Below are 16,840 nucleotides of genomic sequence, written 5' to 3'. Positions count from 1 at the left end.
ATCTTAGTCCTTAAATCAACCCATAATTCTAGATTACCTTTAATCCATTACCTAAAAATATCTCCTTTTTAAGCTAAAATATTGATCTATCCTAGACATATCTAATCCATCAGTCAATCTCTTTAAGCTGACAAGATAGTATCAAACCTTAAATTATTTCAACTTATTGAGCATCAAACAAATAAATCATCTTGTTAGAAATAGTAATTTTCATATAGATAAACCTTATATATCTTCCATTAGTCGCCCATTTCTCTTACATCTAACTCATAATCTTAGTCCTTAAATCAATCCATAGTTCTAGGTTGCCTTTAGTCCATTACATAAAACTTTAACTTTCATTTTTTTTCAGTCTTATTTTGGGTTTCTTCTTATGCCAAGTAGGTTTCCATAGCAGAGTTTCCCTTCCAGCTGATAAGTCTCTCTTTACTGCTTGTAGTATCATTGGGATCAGTAAAAACCATCTGGCCTGCATTGGCCCTCTGATTCTCTTAACCATAAAGTCTCGTTGCTTTAACCTTTAAAGTCTCAGTCTTTGCTTTTTCTGGTCCTCAGCACCATAAGTGAATTGCTTATAAGGCAAGATCAATTTCTATTTATTCTCAGTTAAGTCCTCTTCTTGTGTAGTCTGTTTTATAGAAGGATCAGATGTAGTCTGAAAGTCAATTTTGAAGTTTGAGGGAGAGATTCTGGCTCTTAATTCTGTATTAAACTCTTTCATTGTAGCACATATTTCTTCTTTAGCCTCATAGATCTTTTCCAGAATAAGTTTACAATTTAAATGTGAGTGCAACTCCATTTTAAAAATTGTTCAGCTGCATCAAATTATCTTTCTCTTGAAGAACAGTTTGAAGACCAAAACCATCTCCTCCCCAAATAGACAACAATTACAATATTAGCTTTTAACCAGTAGATGTCCTCAGTGAGCTAAGAAATCTTTTTCAAAAGTCTTTTTTTTTTCTTTACCTTTTTTCTATTTTTTTCAGGAAAAGATGGAGGAAGAAATACTCAAAAAAAGCACAACAGCATAGACTAATAGTAGAATTCTTAGGAAAAAAATTTTCCAGTACCCCAAAACATACATACATACATACATACATACATATAATGTAGTCTTTAAAGTTTTGTTCTATTCTTTTGTTCGCCTTTCTTCCCAAACATGTAGAAGCTGCTTTTCCAAGCCAGGGAAATAATTCCAACGGGGCTGTTACAGGCAAAAAAAAGCAAAATAGCATAATGAGAGGAAAAAAAAAAAAAAGATCTCACCCGGATTCACCACGGTGGGCTTTCAAGCTTAGCTGTTCTTTGATTTGCGGTTTCTAGCGGCTGAGTGATCGGCCATTTTACTGGCTGATCTTCTCCGTCGGCCCTCAGAGTTGGCTTGGACAGCTGGAAGAGCTGCTGCTCCTCCACAGCTGAGCGAAGCTTCTTCGACAGAAGTCACACCTTCCAGAGCAACTTTAGACCCGCATAAGGGTCTACCAGCGGAGGGAGGCTAGCCGACGAGGAGACGAGTCTCTTCGTGCGACTAGGAGCGCCGCAGCCCGGAACCACACCTCTTGCGACATTCTGATGAGCAAAGTCAGAGAGGAAGCTAGATTCACATAACAACTGTATTATTAACTTAACAATTGCAGTGTTTCACTTAATAAGTGTAGCAAGAAAGGTCATAAAATGGGGCAAAATTCACTTAACAAACGTCCCACTTAGCAACAAAAATGTTGGGTAGTCGTAAGTCAAGGACTACCTTTAGTCACTTAATGTATACTCTCAAAATATGGCTTAAAAATAGATCACATTTTATCAGCATAAGTGTTGGATAACCTTCTTGGAGGGAACATTAAACAGGATACCCAGGAGGCCCTGTCACTCGGCCACAATTAGCCCCACCTCCTGGATGGGGGAGGACACATGGAAGAGAAATAAGTTTCTTCCATTACTCTTTGGATTAGAAAAAATGGGAAATTAATAATATTAATAAAGTTGGAAGGGACATTGGAGGTCATCTAGTCCAACCCCCTGCTCAGGCAGGAAACCCTACACCATTTCAGACAAATGACTGTCCAGTCTCTTCTTAAAAACTTCCAGTGTTGGAGCATTTACTGCTTCTGGAGGCAGGTTGTTCCACAGGTTAATTGTTCTCACTGTCAGGAAGTTTCTCCATAGTTCTAGGTTGCTTCTCTCCTTGATTAGTTTCCACCCGTTGCTTCTTGTCCTGCCTTCAGGCGCTTTGGAGAATAGCTTGACTCCCTCTTCTTTGGGGCAGCCCCTGAGATATTGGAACACTGCAGTCATGTCCCCCCTCATCCTTCTCTTCATTAAACTAGACATACGCAATTCCAGCAAATTGTCATTTGATAAATTTTCCTTCGCAGGAGTTATCTCAGTTCCAAAGCAACAATACAATGTGATGGAGAGGGAGGCAAGAGGCAGCCTTTAATATTGGTCAACAAGTGCTAAGAACTTGGACCACTCGGTAGCCAGGTCCGTATAAGTTCTTAAAAAATACTAACTTGCGCTGATGACGTTACCTAGTTTGGTAATGAAGCATCTGCAAGAAAAGCTCAGAGAGCGCCAAGGGACCCCTCAGTTCAACCCTGAGCTACAAATATTTTCTCCTATCAAAACTAAACTCGCATTTTGAAAAGTGATAGCATAGCTCAAAACATGTAGCCAAAAGAGACATTGATGTAAGGATGGTGTGGAAAAAATTGGTGAGCTCAAATACTAACACTTAAGTCTTTCTTCAAAGTGCGCTCATTTGGAACCGAAGATCGTCCCACGGATCGTCCTGCTCCTCCAAGAGAGGAAGTTTATGAATATATCATATTCCGAGGGAGTGACATTAAAGACATCACTGTATGTGAGCCTCCAAAAGCACAGCATAATCTGCCCCAAGATCCTGCTATTGTCCAAGTAAGTAATTCCATCTGGAATGGATAAAAGTTTTTTTGGCAATGTCGAACAGTAAAAAATACCATTAGTAGGCATATAAATTCAACTGGGCCTACTGATCAATTCTAATTCAGTAAGAATGACTATAGCAGGGTAGGCAACCTTGGCTCTTTTATGACTCGTGGACTTCAACTCCCAGAATTCCTGAGCCAGCCATGCTGAGGGAAAAGGGAGAGGTTTCCAAGCTGAGCCATGCCGGCTCAGGAATTCTGGGAGTTGAAGTCCACGAGTCATAAAAGAGCCAAGGTTGCCTACCCCTGGACTATAGTATTGGTTGTTATGTTGTCTAAGATTAAATTTGTATCATATCTTTCTGTTAAACATAGTGCTCAAGGAAAAGAACAATAAAATTGCAAGTAAAGTAGAGAATGAAAACATGAATACAAACAGCTTAACCACAGTAGTATATTAGTAATCTTATTAAAACCTGTTTATCTTCTCTGGCACAGTGATAACAGAAGTGAAACTAGTTGTTATTCCAAAACTCTAGAGTGTGACTAGGAAGATTATAGCAATAGCACTAGACTTACATATACCCATTCCACAGTGCTTTATAGCCCTCTCTAAGTAGTTTACAGAGTCAGCATATTGCCCCCAACAATCTGGGTCCTCATTTTACCGACTTGGGAAGGATAGAAGGCTGATTATCTCACATATTTCCACCAAGGATGTCCTCAGTTGTGACGGTATAAATGCGGTCCTCTCCCAATGAATTTACAACTCAGACAGATCCTAATGGAGAAATATTTTAGATGGCCGGACTAGAACAGGTTAGTGAATCATTTGTAACATGGAAATCAGTTGATCCCTATAATTGGCTAATGTTAGTCTTTGGCTGGCATTTCTGAACGCATTTGTAAAATCGCCCTTGGTCAAGATGTTGCTTAGAAAACCTGATATAACCAGGACATATTTCAACACAGCGATTTCTGCAGATTGGTTAGTTCGACTCCTACTCTTAGTTATGCAAAAACAGTATTAGCCATTTCAAAAAATCTGAACATTCAGGTTTGAATGCAGATGTACAGTATATTGGGGTTTACTTGTTTCAGGAACATATAAATGAAAATAGGAAACAAATACATCCTGCGTTTTAAGGTTTTTTTAAATGTTTTGTCTGCTATTTGACTAAGTTGCTATTGTTTGTCACTATGTTATTAATTTCAGACACTATTTGGTTTACACACCATGATAAATCGGCTATAGTTAACAAACTGCAGTGGCTATTTAAATCTAAACATAATGACTATTTACGTACAGTGCTTATGAGGTCAACCTAAAACGTAGCAAACTGCATTTCCATAAGAATGCTACGCTTAGTTATTGTTCATCTTGGTTTCCTTTTTGCGGTTTAATCTGTTGTGACACCTAATCCATTTGATCAATGGTTTAGTGTATTGAAAGAAACCAGAAGATGGGTAAAATCGGTGCCCATGTTAAGTATGTTTTGTGAGTGCAGTCAACGTGAGATGTTAGCCATGTTTTAGGATGTACTCGTTTGCAAACATTGATAGTGAAATGGAAGTTAAGGTGAAATCCACCTGATCATAACGACAGTACTGATCCTAGACATATTTGGTTGAAATGTATTCGTGTTCAATTGAGTTTGTTACTTAAAATCTCACAACCACCTCTTCTTCTCTCTGGGAAAATTGTTGGATTAATAGTTAATGCCATGTGGACTTTTTCTGAGACCAAGGATTTGTTGCCTGGCTAGTGTGGTGGAACCACATACTTTTATAAAGAAGTGTTGTCCACTGTCTCTGGACGCTTGACCAGTGCACTCCTGTTCAGAAATTAGAATCTTGAACCCCAAAATGAAACACACTGAGGACTGGTGATTTAACAGATAAATAGTAATGGACACATCGGAAACTATAATCTTATAAATCCATCAATGGGCAATAAGTGTCCCTCCAAAAATAACATTATTAGCATTATATAGCATTGGGTTTTGAAGAGATGGTAGGACAGGAAGATCTACCCTGGTGGCTATGATTTGAGAAGACTAGAACAGCTGGCTTTTACTAAGACATTCAGGGTGCCTTCAAAGCAGTCTTGACTCCTGATAGTTGCCTAGATGAGTCCCTGTAGTTTTCTTGGTTTTGGGAAGTAATTTGCTATCGCCATCTCCTAGGATGAGAGTGAAGGACTGGCCTAGAACCTTCCAGATGACTTCCCACCTAAGTTAGAACTAGAATTCATGGTCTCCCAGTTTCTACCCTGGTGTCTTCACCACTCTTTATTAACACGATAATACATAATTCAGGTTAGAGTAGTTTGATTTTCATCTTCAACTTCATGTGGAGAATCGATCCTATTATACAACTGAATGACTCTTTCCTCACTTGATTGGTAAATTGATGGTTACAAGGATTCCCCCTCTTTTTTTTCTTGCAACACTGTTCTTTTCACAACATCAAGAGATCTATGTTATCCACCAGATATTAAAATTGCCTGCCAGCTTGACATTCAACATATTCAGCAGCCAGACCACTTTGTCTTCTTTAGGGCATAATATGTGTTAACTTTTGCGTTTTTTTTTTTAAAAAAAAGCATAGATTTAATGACGATGTTTGCACCGTCATCCATATTGTTTTCTTCATTTTGCTCATGGGAGCATAATTGTTTCACGTTCACTTTTTGCAGTCGTCTCTCAGCTCTGCGTCTGCGTCCTCTTTTCAACCTCATGTGCCTTACAGTCCTTTCAGAGGGATGTCATCCTACAATCAGCTTGCCGCCAATTCTTTAATTGGCCAGCAGTATGCAGCATCTCTTGGTTTAGGTGAGTAAACAAAGATCTGCCTGTCACGGAGATAGTCGGTCTCTGGGCTGCACCATTTAATGGTGGACTACATATCTTCAGAGAATATTCTTCTGAGGGAGAAATATATGTCAATGAATAAGGAAAGCATTATTTTTTTTAAAAAAAAAAATAATTTATTTCAAATCATTGTGGGAAATCATTTCATTTTGCAACTCTCTGATCTGAAGACATCCCACCCTGGCACAGACTGATGTGTAGGGTGAGAATTAGACTAAAGATGCATTGAATGTGGGCCATTTCTAAGTTGTTGAAAGCATAGCATCGCAAAAAAAAACAGTGTCTCCAGAAGCTAAGCTTGTCGCTTTATTAAAAACTTAACTGCTTACTGGTTTCAAACAAGGTTATTAAGTGAAGCTTGTTCAACTAATCCACGTTTAGACAGGCTACTCACTGTGTGGTATTTGTGAGTAAAATGCACAAAGTAATGAATATCAGCTGAACACTTCCCTAGGAATTCCTTCCTCTTTTCAGTGCATCTGAGTAGTTATTCTTTTAGGTTTTTCGTAGGGGTAGATCACTAAGGGCTGCATCAGCATTGCGGTTGTCCTTGGGGGGCTGGGTGAGTGTGGCCAGAGTGGCTGCAGCCTACTGGGTGGGCATAGATGGAGTGGGTGTGGCCTATTGGGTGGGCGTGACCAGTTCTACATCATTCGCGTCAAGAGTGCCTATGGAAACCTGGGCAGGAGTGGGACAGATCTGAGGGTCTCTGGCAGAAGGGGGTGGGACCGGGGCAAGTGCCAAGGCATGGTCCACCAGGGCAAGTGCCAAGATGGCCACCACAAAATTGTACATTGGCTCCCGGCTGGCCAGGGCCAAAGCATGGGGGGCCGTTCCCTCACTGTTTCCAGGATGGCTTCGCAGGCCACATGAAACCACTTCGCGGGCCGCATCTGGCCCCCGGGCCTTGTGTTTGACACGTCTGGGGTAGATGAACGTTGGACTCTGTTTTCTTCACGAACACTAACATACTTTTGGACACACAGTTTTCTCTTCATGTACAATTCTGAGCGGTGTGAAAATTTACTCACCTTTTCACAGTCGTTCAGGAAAAATAAAGTGTTCGCTGTTAAATTACAAAACATTTTTTTTTTGCCCATTTCTTCATTTCTGTCACTCTTATTTCCGCATAAAGTTAGCCTGTGACATGCAATGTACATCTGATGGTGGACGACTTAACCAGGATCTGTCTTGTTCCCTGGTCAAATTCTTCCGAGTTTCAGAACTTTTTAAGAAAATGTTAGCTGCTTAAACCTTCTCTCCTCAGTCATCTGGATGTCAGTACTGCCCTGTGTCTCACCAGTCTCCTCCTCTGCTTTTTCTTCTCCTCCCTTGTCTGTCTTTCTAGAGAAGCTGGTAAGCCCTCCAGCATCAGCAGCTGCTTCCAGTCCTAGCACTTCTTCATCTCCACAGCCAGTTTCAGAGCCTGACATGTCATCAGAGCCACATCTGCTGTCTTCTAAGGGTAACAGCAGCTTGAGGATTCCAAGTTTTAGAAGAATTGCATGGTGTTTGCAAAAGCTTTGTGTTTTTGTTTTGTTTTTTGTTTTGTTTTGTTTTTTAAAAACCCTTTCTTCTTCCCGAACAGAGTAACAGGTGCAAGAATTACTGCAGTATTGTTTCTGAAAGCCTTGGTGCACTTGCTTCTGCTTCAGGTATCAGATGGATAGATGAACAGGAACTCACTTCTAGCCGCTCATTTAACGTTCTGAGGTGAAAACCAGACTGAAGGAAGAGTGCAGGGTAGAGCCAGGGAAATTTGGGAACATAAACACACGGAGAATGAGCTGTTGCAGATTTTGAAGCCTTCCACTTTGCAAAAAGTGCAGCTGTCTGTGCAACTAAGAGAAGAGCAGGGTGGGTGGGTGGGAAATACAAATTAAAGCTGAGAGAAATTATTCCTACAATGTTTAGTATATTGGCAGGTGATAGGACATCCACAAAGCAATTCATTGTACCTGGACATGTCTTATGAATTCCTGACTGGCGTTGGAACGCAGTGGCTTACATTTGGTGAAACGGTTTCCCCAGACAAATTACGGCCTGGTGAATTTGGCATCCTGAATAGTTGATGGGCCTAGAGTAGGGGTAGGCAACCATGGCTCTTTTATGACTCGTGGACTTCAACTCCCAGAATTCCTGAGCCAGCATAACTGGCTCAGGAATTCTGGGAGTTGAAGTCCACGAGTCATAAAAGAGCCAAGGTTGCCTACCTCTGGCCTAGAGTTTCCTCTTGCTCGAATTTTGTGGCAAACGGGTGAGGCCAGGGCTCAGCAACGGTAGGTCATAGTTGGGAAGGAGAGGACAAGTAGCAGTCTCTTTGTTCGGTACTGAAGTAAGTAAGATTTTCCTCAGGGAGTTGATTCTTGTTTTCTTCAGGTGATTATATTATTTCTTCTATGTTTTCTAAGTGCATTTTTGTGCGTTTTCTTGAATGATGTTCAACACGGCTAATGCTTGGCAGGATGTGTGTGTGGCATTTCCTTCACACTTCCTCTTGAATTTTGGATTGTCTAAAGCAGAGGTCAAGAAAGAACTATTTGAAGTTGCAGATATCCTCAGAATCATATTTGGGGGAAGCTGTGTGAGTGGCTTTTAAGTAATAGAAGTTTTCTGGGTTTCTTGCAGTGGATATTCAGAAAGGGTACTGCTATTTTGTCAACTCGGCATCTTAGAAGTTATTTGCAGCTCTAGAATTTTTTTTCATCTTCAGGGCCATTTAAAAAAGGTTTCAAGAGGTTTTGACATAACAGAAGCATTGAACAAATATATCAATCAGAATAAAGCTGGAAGGGACCTTGGAAGTCTTCTAGTCCAACCCCCTGCTGAAGCAGGAGACCCTATACCAGGAGTAGGCAACCTTGGCTCTTTTATGACTTGTGGACTTCAACTCCCAGAATTCCTGAGCCAGCATGGCTCAGCTTGGAAACTTCTCCCTGTCCCCTCAGCATGGCTGGCTCAGGAATTCTGGGAGTTGAAGTCCATGAGTCATAAAAGAGCCAAGGTTGCCTACCCCTGCCCTGTACCATTTCAGATAAGTGGCTGTCCAGTCTCTTCTTAAAAACCTCCAGGGTTTTTTTTTACTGGTTTTTTTTATCGTGTTTAGTTTTTCAAGCCGTAACTTAATATGTGCCTGTAAGCATATACCTACACAAATCAGATTTCGTGGTTCAGATCTAATTTTCAATAATTTAGTTACGAAGTGGTTGGACTTCATCTTACTGTAGAAATGTGTATATCTCTGAACGATTGCCTACTGTGTAAGTTAGTTTCAAGTACAATTATGTTGTGTGTTTTTTTTTTTAAAAGTAGATATGTGGGACCCAGACAAGGTTTATGGATGATTCTACTTCATATATAATTTGTTTTCTTGCATATGATGTTTCAACCAGCACCACAGAAATGGAATATTTGATGGGAAAGAGGACATGACCGTGATCATAAATTATAAAGAAAGAGTTATATATTCAGTTAACTGAATTCTGCAGTTGAAGAGTTACAGGAATCCACGTATCTGCATGCTTTATTTGCCTTCCAAAACAGAAGCTTGATGTGTCCTTAGCAAGAACCTTGATCTTGCTGTGCTTTTATTTGTTTCACAGCTGTTTCATGCTGTTATCAGAGTTAAAATAGCTAGAAAAAATACTAAATATAAAATTTAAGACTTGTCAAGAGGACTTGTCAACTCAAGACAGATCAGGTCAAGAAACAATCTCTGAATTATTGTAGTTGCTTTTCTAAATCCTTTCTTACTGGTCTGTTCCTCCCACTCAAAGGCTTTCATAACTTACTGATGTCAGCTCCTAATTCTTTTACAGGCACATAGGCTGAAACCTTGTCTCTTTCCTCATGGAGGCTTCATTGAGTTTTATAACAAATTTCTCGCAGCTATTCTAAATTTGCATGTTTGAGTAGAGTGGCTTTCAAATGACTTTTTAATGGTATCTGTGCTAGAAACTATTTTTTCCAGATAAAGAAATCCATTGAAGTCTAAATGATTTTCTGAAACACACTGATTCTGGTAAAAGTTTGAATGTGTGCCCTCTCAGGAAAAGCTATGTTTTCCCTTGAACCAGATTATTATGGAATGTTTAGATTTGCTGCTTTTAACTTTACTGGAATGGGTAGGTCCGATCTGCTAGCACAGTGGTTCTCAACCTTTTTAATGCCGCGACCCCCAACCAGTCGTAAGTCGAGGATTACTCAACCGGTCATAAGTAGAGGACTACTCAACTGGTGCAGCACTGTTTGCAGAATGGGACTTTTGGCGGGCTCAGCAGGGCAGAGACAGCCTGGACAATTCCTATTGGCTTTTGAAAGCCAATAGAATTAGACTCTATTCAAGAGAGTCTATTCTATTGGCTTTCAAAAGCCAATAGAATAAAAGGGAGTAGCACAGCTAAGGAAAAGGGGGGGAAAATGGCAGACTGCGTTGTTTGGCGACCCCCGTGAAATGGTCGTTCGACCCCAAATGGGGTCCCGACCCACAGGTTGAGAACCACTGTGCTAGCAAATCCCTTAAGTCTGAAATTGGTATGCTTTTATATGGGTACCTTTGAGCATGGGTGGAACTTCGCTGCTAGTTGCCTGTGTGAAAGTTTTTGGTATGGTGAGGAATGCATGATTGTAATCACGTGATGATCAAGCAGCTACCCTTTGCAAATGTGGGGACATTTGTATGTCATTCTGAGCAATATTCCTTGTTTGGCTTTGGCTTAGCATGCTACACTTATCCAGCCAATTGTAACTTAGTCAAAAAAAAAAACAACACTTCAACTTCAGTGTGATGTGTGAACCAGATCGTTCAATTATGTCAATACTCACATCTCTGTGTGAAAGAGCTTAACTTTCAGACTTTCTTCCCAAAATTTCAAAGAGTGTGATTTTCATCTAAATCTGAGTACCTTGTCTGGTTTGGGATGAAATAGGCACAGCCAAATTTATTTATCCTGTTGAAATGCTGCTATTCGGACAATTGAATTTGTGCCTTGTAGCCTCCCCATCCGTGCGGTGTTCTTGATTAGCAGCTAATGCTTCCTAGAGTAAGCCTCTTTCACCAGAGAGGATTCTTTTTCAAATTCTTTCGGCAGGATTGAGGGGGAAGCCAAAATCTCTCTTGAGCACCAATCAAGTTTGGTCTGAACGAGTGTAGGGGTTACTGACGTTGCTTGGTTTCTCCCAGGTGCTGCTTTTCCATCTGTTCATTCAGTGCGCAAAAGTCCAATGGTGGAGCAGGCTGTTCAGACTGGCCCACTGGATAACAGCTTGAATCCCAAAAAGGCAGTCAAAGCTCCTCCAGCCATTCCACGCAACACCCGTCAGATTCAGCAGAATAACAAGACAAATGGTATTGAAATCTTTTCCTTCAGACAATATGCCAGTGTTTTAAATTAATAATAATTGGAGCTACCATCTGCTGTTGCCTTTCAGCATCTTGGCTATGTGGAGTGAACAGGTTTTCCTATTTTGTCTTAGATATAGTTGACCCACCACCTGTGCAAACGCAAGGGCAGGTGAATGATGAGAATAGAAGGCCCCAGAGGAGGAGATCAGGTATGTTACCTGATTGTAAATTGTCCAAAGTAATTGAATTTAATTCTTCAAAGCAACTGAATTGCCCTCTTTCTGCATTACTTCTGTAATGCAACCTTTCATAGAAGGATAAATATTAATTACTCCTAATTAATTCAGTATATTCCTGCTTTAGTTGAAGGCTAGAAGAGTTCAACGTCTCTGTGCATGAAAAACTGAAAGAATTACCACGAAAGGACATCTCTATAATCCACGAGGACCTGAAGTCTTGTGGAGTAATACGGCTTTGCTAGCATTAGCCCAGGAATCTGTGCTGCTCCAGGAGAAATGTTTCAAATCTAAGTCGAAATGTAAAATGAATTAGAATGCAAGAACGTGTTCCTTTAAAGTTCAGTAGAGTGGAAGTGAAGCAAAATAGTTCTAAATTAAATAGAATTATTTTTCACTATGTTGGAATACAGGTAGCCCTCAACGTACGACCAGAATTGAGCCCCAAATTTCCATTACCTAAGCAAGACAGTTGTTAAGTGAGTTTTGCCTCATTTTACGACCTTTCTTGCCACAGCTGTTAAGTGAATCACTGGGAGTTGTTAAGTTAGTAACACAGTTAAATGAAATTGGCTTCCCCATTGTGTCTTAAGGGCACAAAAGGTGATCACATGATCCCAAGACACTGCAACCTTCATAAATACATGCCAGTTGCCAAGCGGCCAAATTTTGATCATGTGACCATGGGGGGGTTGCTGCACCAGTTGTAAGCGTGAAAAACGGTCATAAGTCACTTTTTTCAGCACTGTTGTAACTTTGAATGATCACTAAAAGAAGGGTTTTAAGTCGAAGACTACCTGTATAACAAGATTCAGAAGCAAAATTTCTTGGAAGCTTCTGATTTGATGGATGCCTTCTGTTGAGTGTAAGGAGATCTCTTGTCAAATTCTAGGTATTCATGCCAGTCAAGCATTAACAGAATGGGAAGTACCAGATCAGCCAGCTTCCTGGCATCACTTCTGTGGCATTCAAATGATGTTGAAAAAACACAGCATTGTGCATTGCCTTAAGCAAGGAGCACGTGAGGTCAAGCCTTGCTTTGTTAAAATGAATTCTCGCTAGAAGATTGTAACATCTTCTGTTTAGGAAATAGAAGAACTAGGAATCGTTCTAGAGGACAGAATCGACCAGCTGCTGTGAAAGAGAATACAATAAAGTTTGAAGGTGACTTTGATTTTGAAAGCGCCAACGCGCAGTTCAACCGAGAAGAATTGGATAAAGAATTCAGGAAGAAACTTAATTTCAAGGGTTAGTATTTTGGCTGTTTCTTGTATCCCAATCCCCCCTCCTTGGTATGGGTGAAAGAAAACAGCCAGTAAGGGGTCTCTAAACTTGGCAACTTTAAGACTTGTGGACGTCAATCCCTAGAATTCCTCAGCCAGCACATGTAGACTTCAACTCTCAGAATTCATCAGCCAGCCATGCTGGCTGAAGGATTCTGGGAGCTGAAGTCCACACGTCTTAAAATTGCTGAGTTTGGAGACCCCTGATCTAGTACCGATATAGCTTGTTATATATATGCACATTTTAAAATAATTATTTCTCCCCCTAACCCTTATCAGATGATAAAGTTGACACCAGTGAAGAAAAGGGAGAGCCTACTATGGCTGCTGAAAACTGTGATGGCAATCCAGATGAAGATCTACTGGGACCCAACTGCTATTACGACAAAACAAAATCTTTCTTCGATAACATCTCATCAGAACTGAAGTCTAGGTAACCCTAACTCTGGCAGCTTTATTTTATCTCTTCCACGCTAATTCTTTAGTTTAATGTTTTTGCCTGGTATCCCTCTTCTATACCCCAATATTGAGCAGAAATTTGCTTTTCAACAAATGAATCTCCTTCAAACGGCAGTCCCTGGTCCTTTTTCACTTGCAAATGAATGCCTTTCTCAGTTTTGTACTATATTGTAGATTTTACCCACAGCCCTTACCAGATTATTGAAGCCATACTTGAAAAGCCCTAATTAAGATTTTAATGAGAGAGGGAAGCAGACAAAAGAAGTCAAATGTATATAACATATTCTTGGCAGGAGGTAACCCACAAATACTGCTGCTTGGTTACTGAATCTTTTATCCCTAATTCATCCTTCTGAAATTACTTCATCTACATGTTTTGGAAAATTCAGCCACAACAATACAATTTGAAAAATTACAATCATAAAGCACATTTTTAATAAGTCATTTTGTGACATTCTTTGTGTGGGAAATGATGCAATGGCTTTAGCCTTGCTCCTTGCTTGAGACAAGAGTTTTACAACAGGAAGTTAAAAGAGAACTTGACTGTAGTAACAAGAGTGCTGGTTCCTTTTGGTTTTTAGTTCACGGCGTACAACATGGGCTGAAGAGCGGAAGCTGAACACAGAGACTTTTGGTGTTTCTGGACGATTTCTCCGTGGCCGCAGTTTTCGGGGGGGATTCCGTGGTGGAAGGGGGTCTGGAGCCGGGCGGCGAAATCAGGCTACTCCCAGAGTTGGTACTGGAAGAGTTTGAATTCTGCAGGTAAGTTACAGAATTAAAGTATTTTAGGTTCAGCTTTCTTAGAACAGCTGGGATGAATAAAGAGAATTAAATTCTTTGCTTATAATAAGTCTGTTCCTCAAAGCTAACTAATTAGACTCTTTGGGGGGATATTTAAAGTAGTGAAATAGTTGCTTTTACCGTAATCCAAGCTGTTCTCACAGGGAGAATTTTTCAAGGACTTCGTAATCCTCAATTTATGACCGTACTAGAACCTGCCCGTTACGGTTATAAATTTTTGATCATTGTAAAGTGGATCGCCTACGTGGCCGACCCCCGATTTCACGACCTTTTTTGTATTGGTCATTAAGTGAATATGTGATTATTAAGCAAAGGCCACCATCATCAAGTTGCTTAAGATGGGACATTTTATGCCAAAAGTAAATGCCAGGTTTTGGTGGTGATGTCATCAGTCATGGTTGCATGACTGGGAGGCTGCCAACGGTCAGAAATGTGGGCCAATTGCCAGGCACCCAAAATGCAATCACATGACCTGGAGTGGACACTGAATCTTCAGAAAGAGATCTTATTTGCAATTTCAGACAGTCACTAAGTTGAGGACTAGCTGTACATAATTAACCTTTAGGATTTAAAATACTTTCAATGTACTTGTAAGGTGATATCAATCAATCAATCAGAATATAGCTGGAACGGACTTTGGAGGTCTTCTAGTCCAACCCCATGTTCAAGCAGAAGACCATTGATGGCGAACCTTTTAGAGACCGAGTGCCCAAACTGCAACCCAAAACCCACTTATGTATCGTTGAGTGCCGGGTGGGTGTGGCCGGTTTGGTGGGTGTGGCCGCCGTGGTGATAGCAGGCTGGGTGGGACTAAAAAGCTCAATCAGTTCCAACTTTGCGAGATCTTTTTTTCCCCGGGAGAAGTTGAAATTGATTGATTGAACTTTTTTTTGCACACAGCGGCGGAGGCCTAAAGTGAAAAGGTTTTATAAAACCTAGCTGAAGGCCTAGGACTGGGGCGACAGTGCACATGCCCACAGAGAGGGCTCTGAGTGCCACCTGTGGCATGTGTGCCATTGGTTTGCCACCATGGCCCTATACCAGTGTTGCTGTGGAATGCTGGCTCTGGAATTCTGGGAGTTGAAGTCCACATGCCTTAAAATTGTCAAGGTTGAGAAACACTGCCCTATACCATTTCAGACAAGTCTGGAAATCGTAAACACCCAATGCCCTCAAATTCTCCTGTTCTTACTTGGAAAAAGGTTAACGATGTCTCCTATGCCTCTACCCCTTTCTTATTCATTTGAAGTAAATGAGCTTCCAGCAGTCTAAGACAAATAGATAAAAGAGTCAACTTTGCAGTGAGATTGGCAGCGAACAAATTTAATAAATTTGTTGGATATTTGAAAAAAAAAAAAACCATGTCTCTCGTTTTATTTTAGAGCTTTCAACCACACTGCTACGAAAAATCATGTACATAGGAAGGAGGGAACAATACAAACTGCTGCACTTAAAAGAATGGGTGAATGAAACTTTTACCTTCACAAGCCTGAAATTCGGATGGGATTATTGTTAGTCTATCACAGCAGATGGGAGCACTGGGATTACTTCAACGGGAGTGTGCTCAGGATCCACCGATTCAAGTTCTCTCCCCCCCCCAATTTTTCTCTTTTTGCGGGTGAGGGTCTTTTGCAAGTAGTGCAAGGAACCTGTGCTGCTTCTCAGTTCTAGCCGCTGTTGTAGTTGAACACAGGGAGCGCTTGTCTATTTCTAAAGAAAGGGATGCAATTCTGAACTGTTCAAAAAAAAAAAAAAAAATGAAACCAGCGACGAGCGGACAGTCTGCTGGTGTCCTTCTGACTTCTGTGCTTTTCTTTTCACCTTCCTCGTCCTCCCCCCTCCCCCTCCCCTTTGGAGCAGATTGTTTTGATGTCTAGAAACCAATTCTAGTGCAAAAAATGTTGTGTGTGATGTAGTGATGGGATTTGTTGCTGACCATGTATCTGTACATTCTGACTTGCCACTTGAGAAATCTTTTCTCTGGAGAGTTACACACTGCAGAGTTGCTTGGAGTGCTGGTCACCCCTCTCGGAGGAATTAGTATCTCCCAACGGATCCGGGAATAACGCCATTGTCGATTTTCTAATGATGAGCCGTTCTACGCCACTGCGTGTTTTCTGTAGGCGGAGAAAGCTAAAACTCACACCATGCCCTTTCAGCAAAATTTCAGCAAAGTTCCAAGCTTCATGTTGTCTCAAAACCCGAGGTGCAACTTGTAAACGAAGCTTGGGCATTCAGTAAATTCAGCTGCTCTTATCATTCCCCCAACTTTATAAATAGTTCATTTTTTTTGTGTTTTTAAAATAGTTGTGGAGGATATGAGCACACAGGGATTATACACTTGCATGGAAATGGGTCAAGCCTTTAGTAATAGGTTTGTGCTACTTTTGTTATCTTGTAGAAATATTTTGTTGAAAGGCTTCCATAGCGGAGGCCACGTCTCCTCCCTGCCTCCCCCATTTCCATGGCTCCCCTAGGTCTTGCGTTAAGTTGGTGTAAAGCTTTAGTTTCTTTTGTAGGCCTTTCATCGCACAGAGTGACACGTTGTGGTGAGGTCGCATTATGGAGTCATGTAAATTGTAATTATAAATAAACATGTAAATGTTTAACTGTTCTCAGCTTTTTGGTTTTTTTAAAAAAGTTTTCAATCAAAAAGGGATTAGACAACTTGCAAATCAGGATGATGCTGTATTTAGGATGCCCAGAATTAGATACACGGTTTCTCAAGTGAAGAAAAAACACACACCCACATTTTCTGCTTACTTCAAAAGCACTTTCATACAAGTAACATGTTAACTCCATGTCATTTAGCTTGTTTATTGCTGAAGTTTCAACATTCTCCAGCACAGGAGATGGAGAATCCACCAATGGGTTTTTTCTGTCTGCCTGCTCTTGAGACCAAGTTAGCCAAACTTGACACACCCCCTGTTGCTAGGAG

The 16,840-nt window shown here is 40.7% G+C and overlaps 1 protein-coding gene across 3 annotated transcripts in view; it reads left to right on the top strand.

Annotated features, from left to right (window-relative positions):
• Positions 1-16,516, top strand: part of LSM14B (LSM family member 14B) — a 28,357-nt gene extending 11,841 nt beyond the window's left edge. The window contains exons 2-10 of one of the 3 annotated variants that reach the window (XM_039346500.1): positions 2,753-2,916; positions 5,605-5,740; positions 7,128-7,244; positions 10,962-11,126; positions 11,255-11,332; positions 12,446-12,607; positions 12,922-13,075; positions 13,683-13,863; positions 15,285-16,516. In XM_039346500.1, the coding sequence (XP_039202434.1) occupies positions 2,753-2,916; positions 5,605-5,740; positions 7,128-7,244; positions 10,962-11,126; positions 11,255-11,332; positions 12,446-12,607; positions 12,922-13,075; positions 13,683-13,854 (1,148 nt within the window). In that variant the 3' untranslated portion in view covers positions 13,855-13,863; positions 15,285-16,516. The remainder of the gene's footprint in view (positions 1-2,752; positions 2,917-5,604; positions 5,741-7,127; positions 7,245-10,961; positions 11,127-11,254; positions 11,333-12,445; positions 12,608-12,921; positions 13,076-13,682; positions 13,864-15,284) is intronic. The other 2 variants (XM_039346502.1, XM_039346501.1) reach the window with 2 other exon arrangements.
• Positions 16,517-16,840: the final 324 nt, after the last annotated feature.

The sequence above is a fragment of the Crotalus tigris genome, unplaced genomic scaffold (assembly GCF_016545835.1).
Source record: "Crotalus tigris isolate CLP2741 ecotype Arizona unplaced genomic scaffold, ASM1654583v1 scf7180000017999.2816498, whole genome shotgun sequence".
NCBI classification, from domain to species: Eukaryota; Metazoa; Chordata; class Lepidosauria; order Squamata; family Viperidae; genus Crotalus; species Crotalus tigris.
This window is presented reverse-complemented; position numbering and strand designations above follow the sequence as displayed.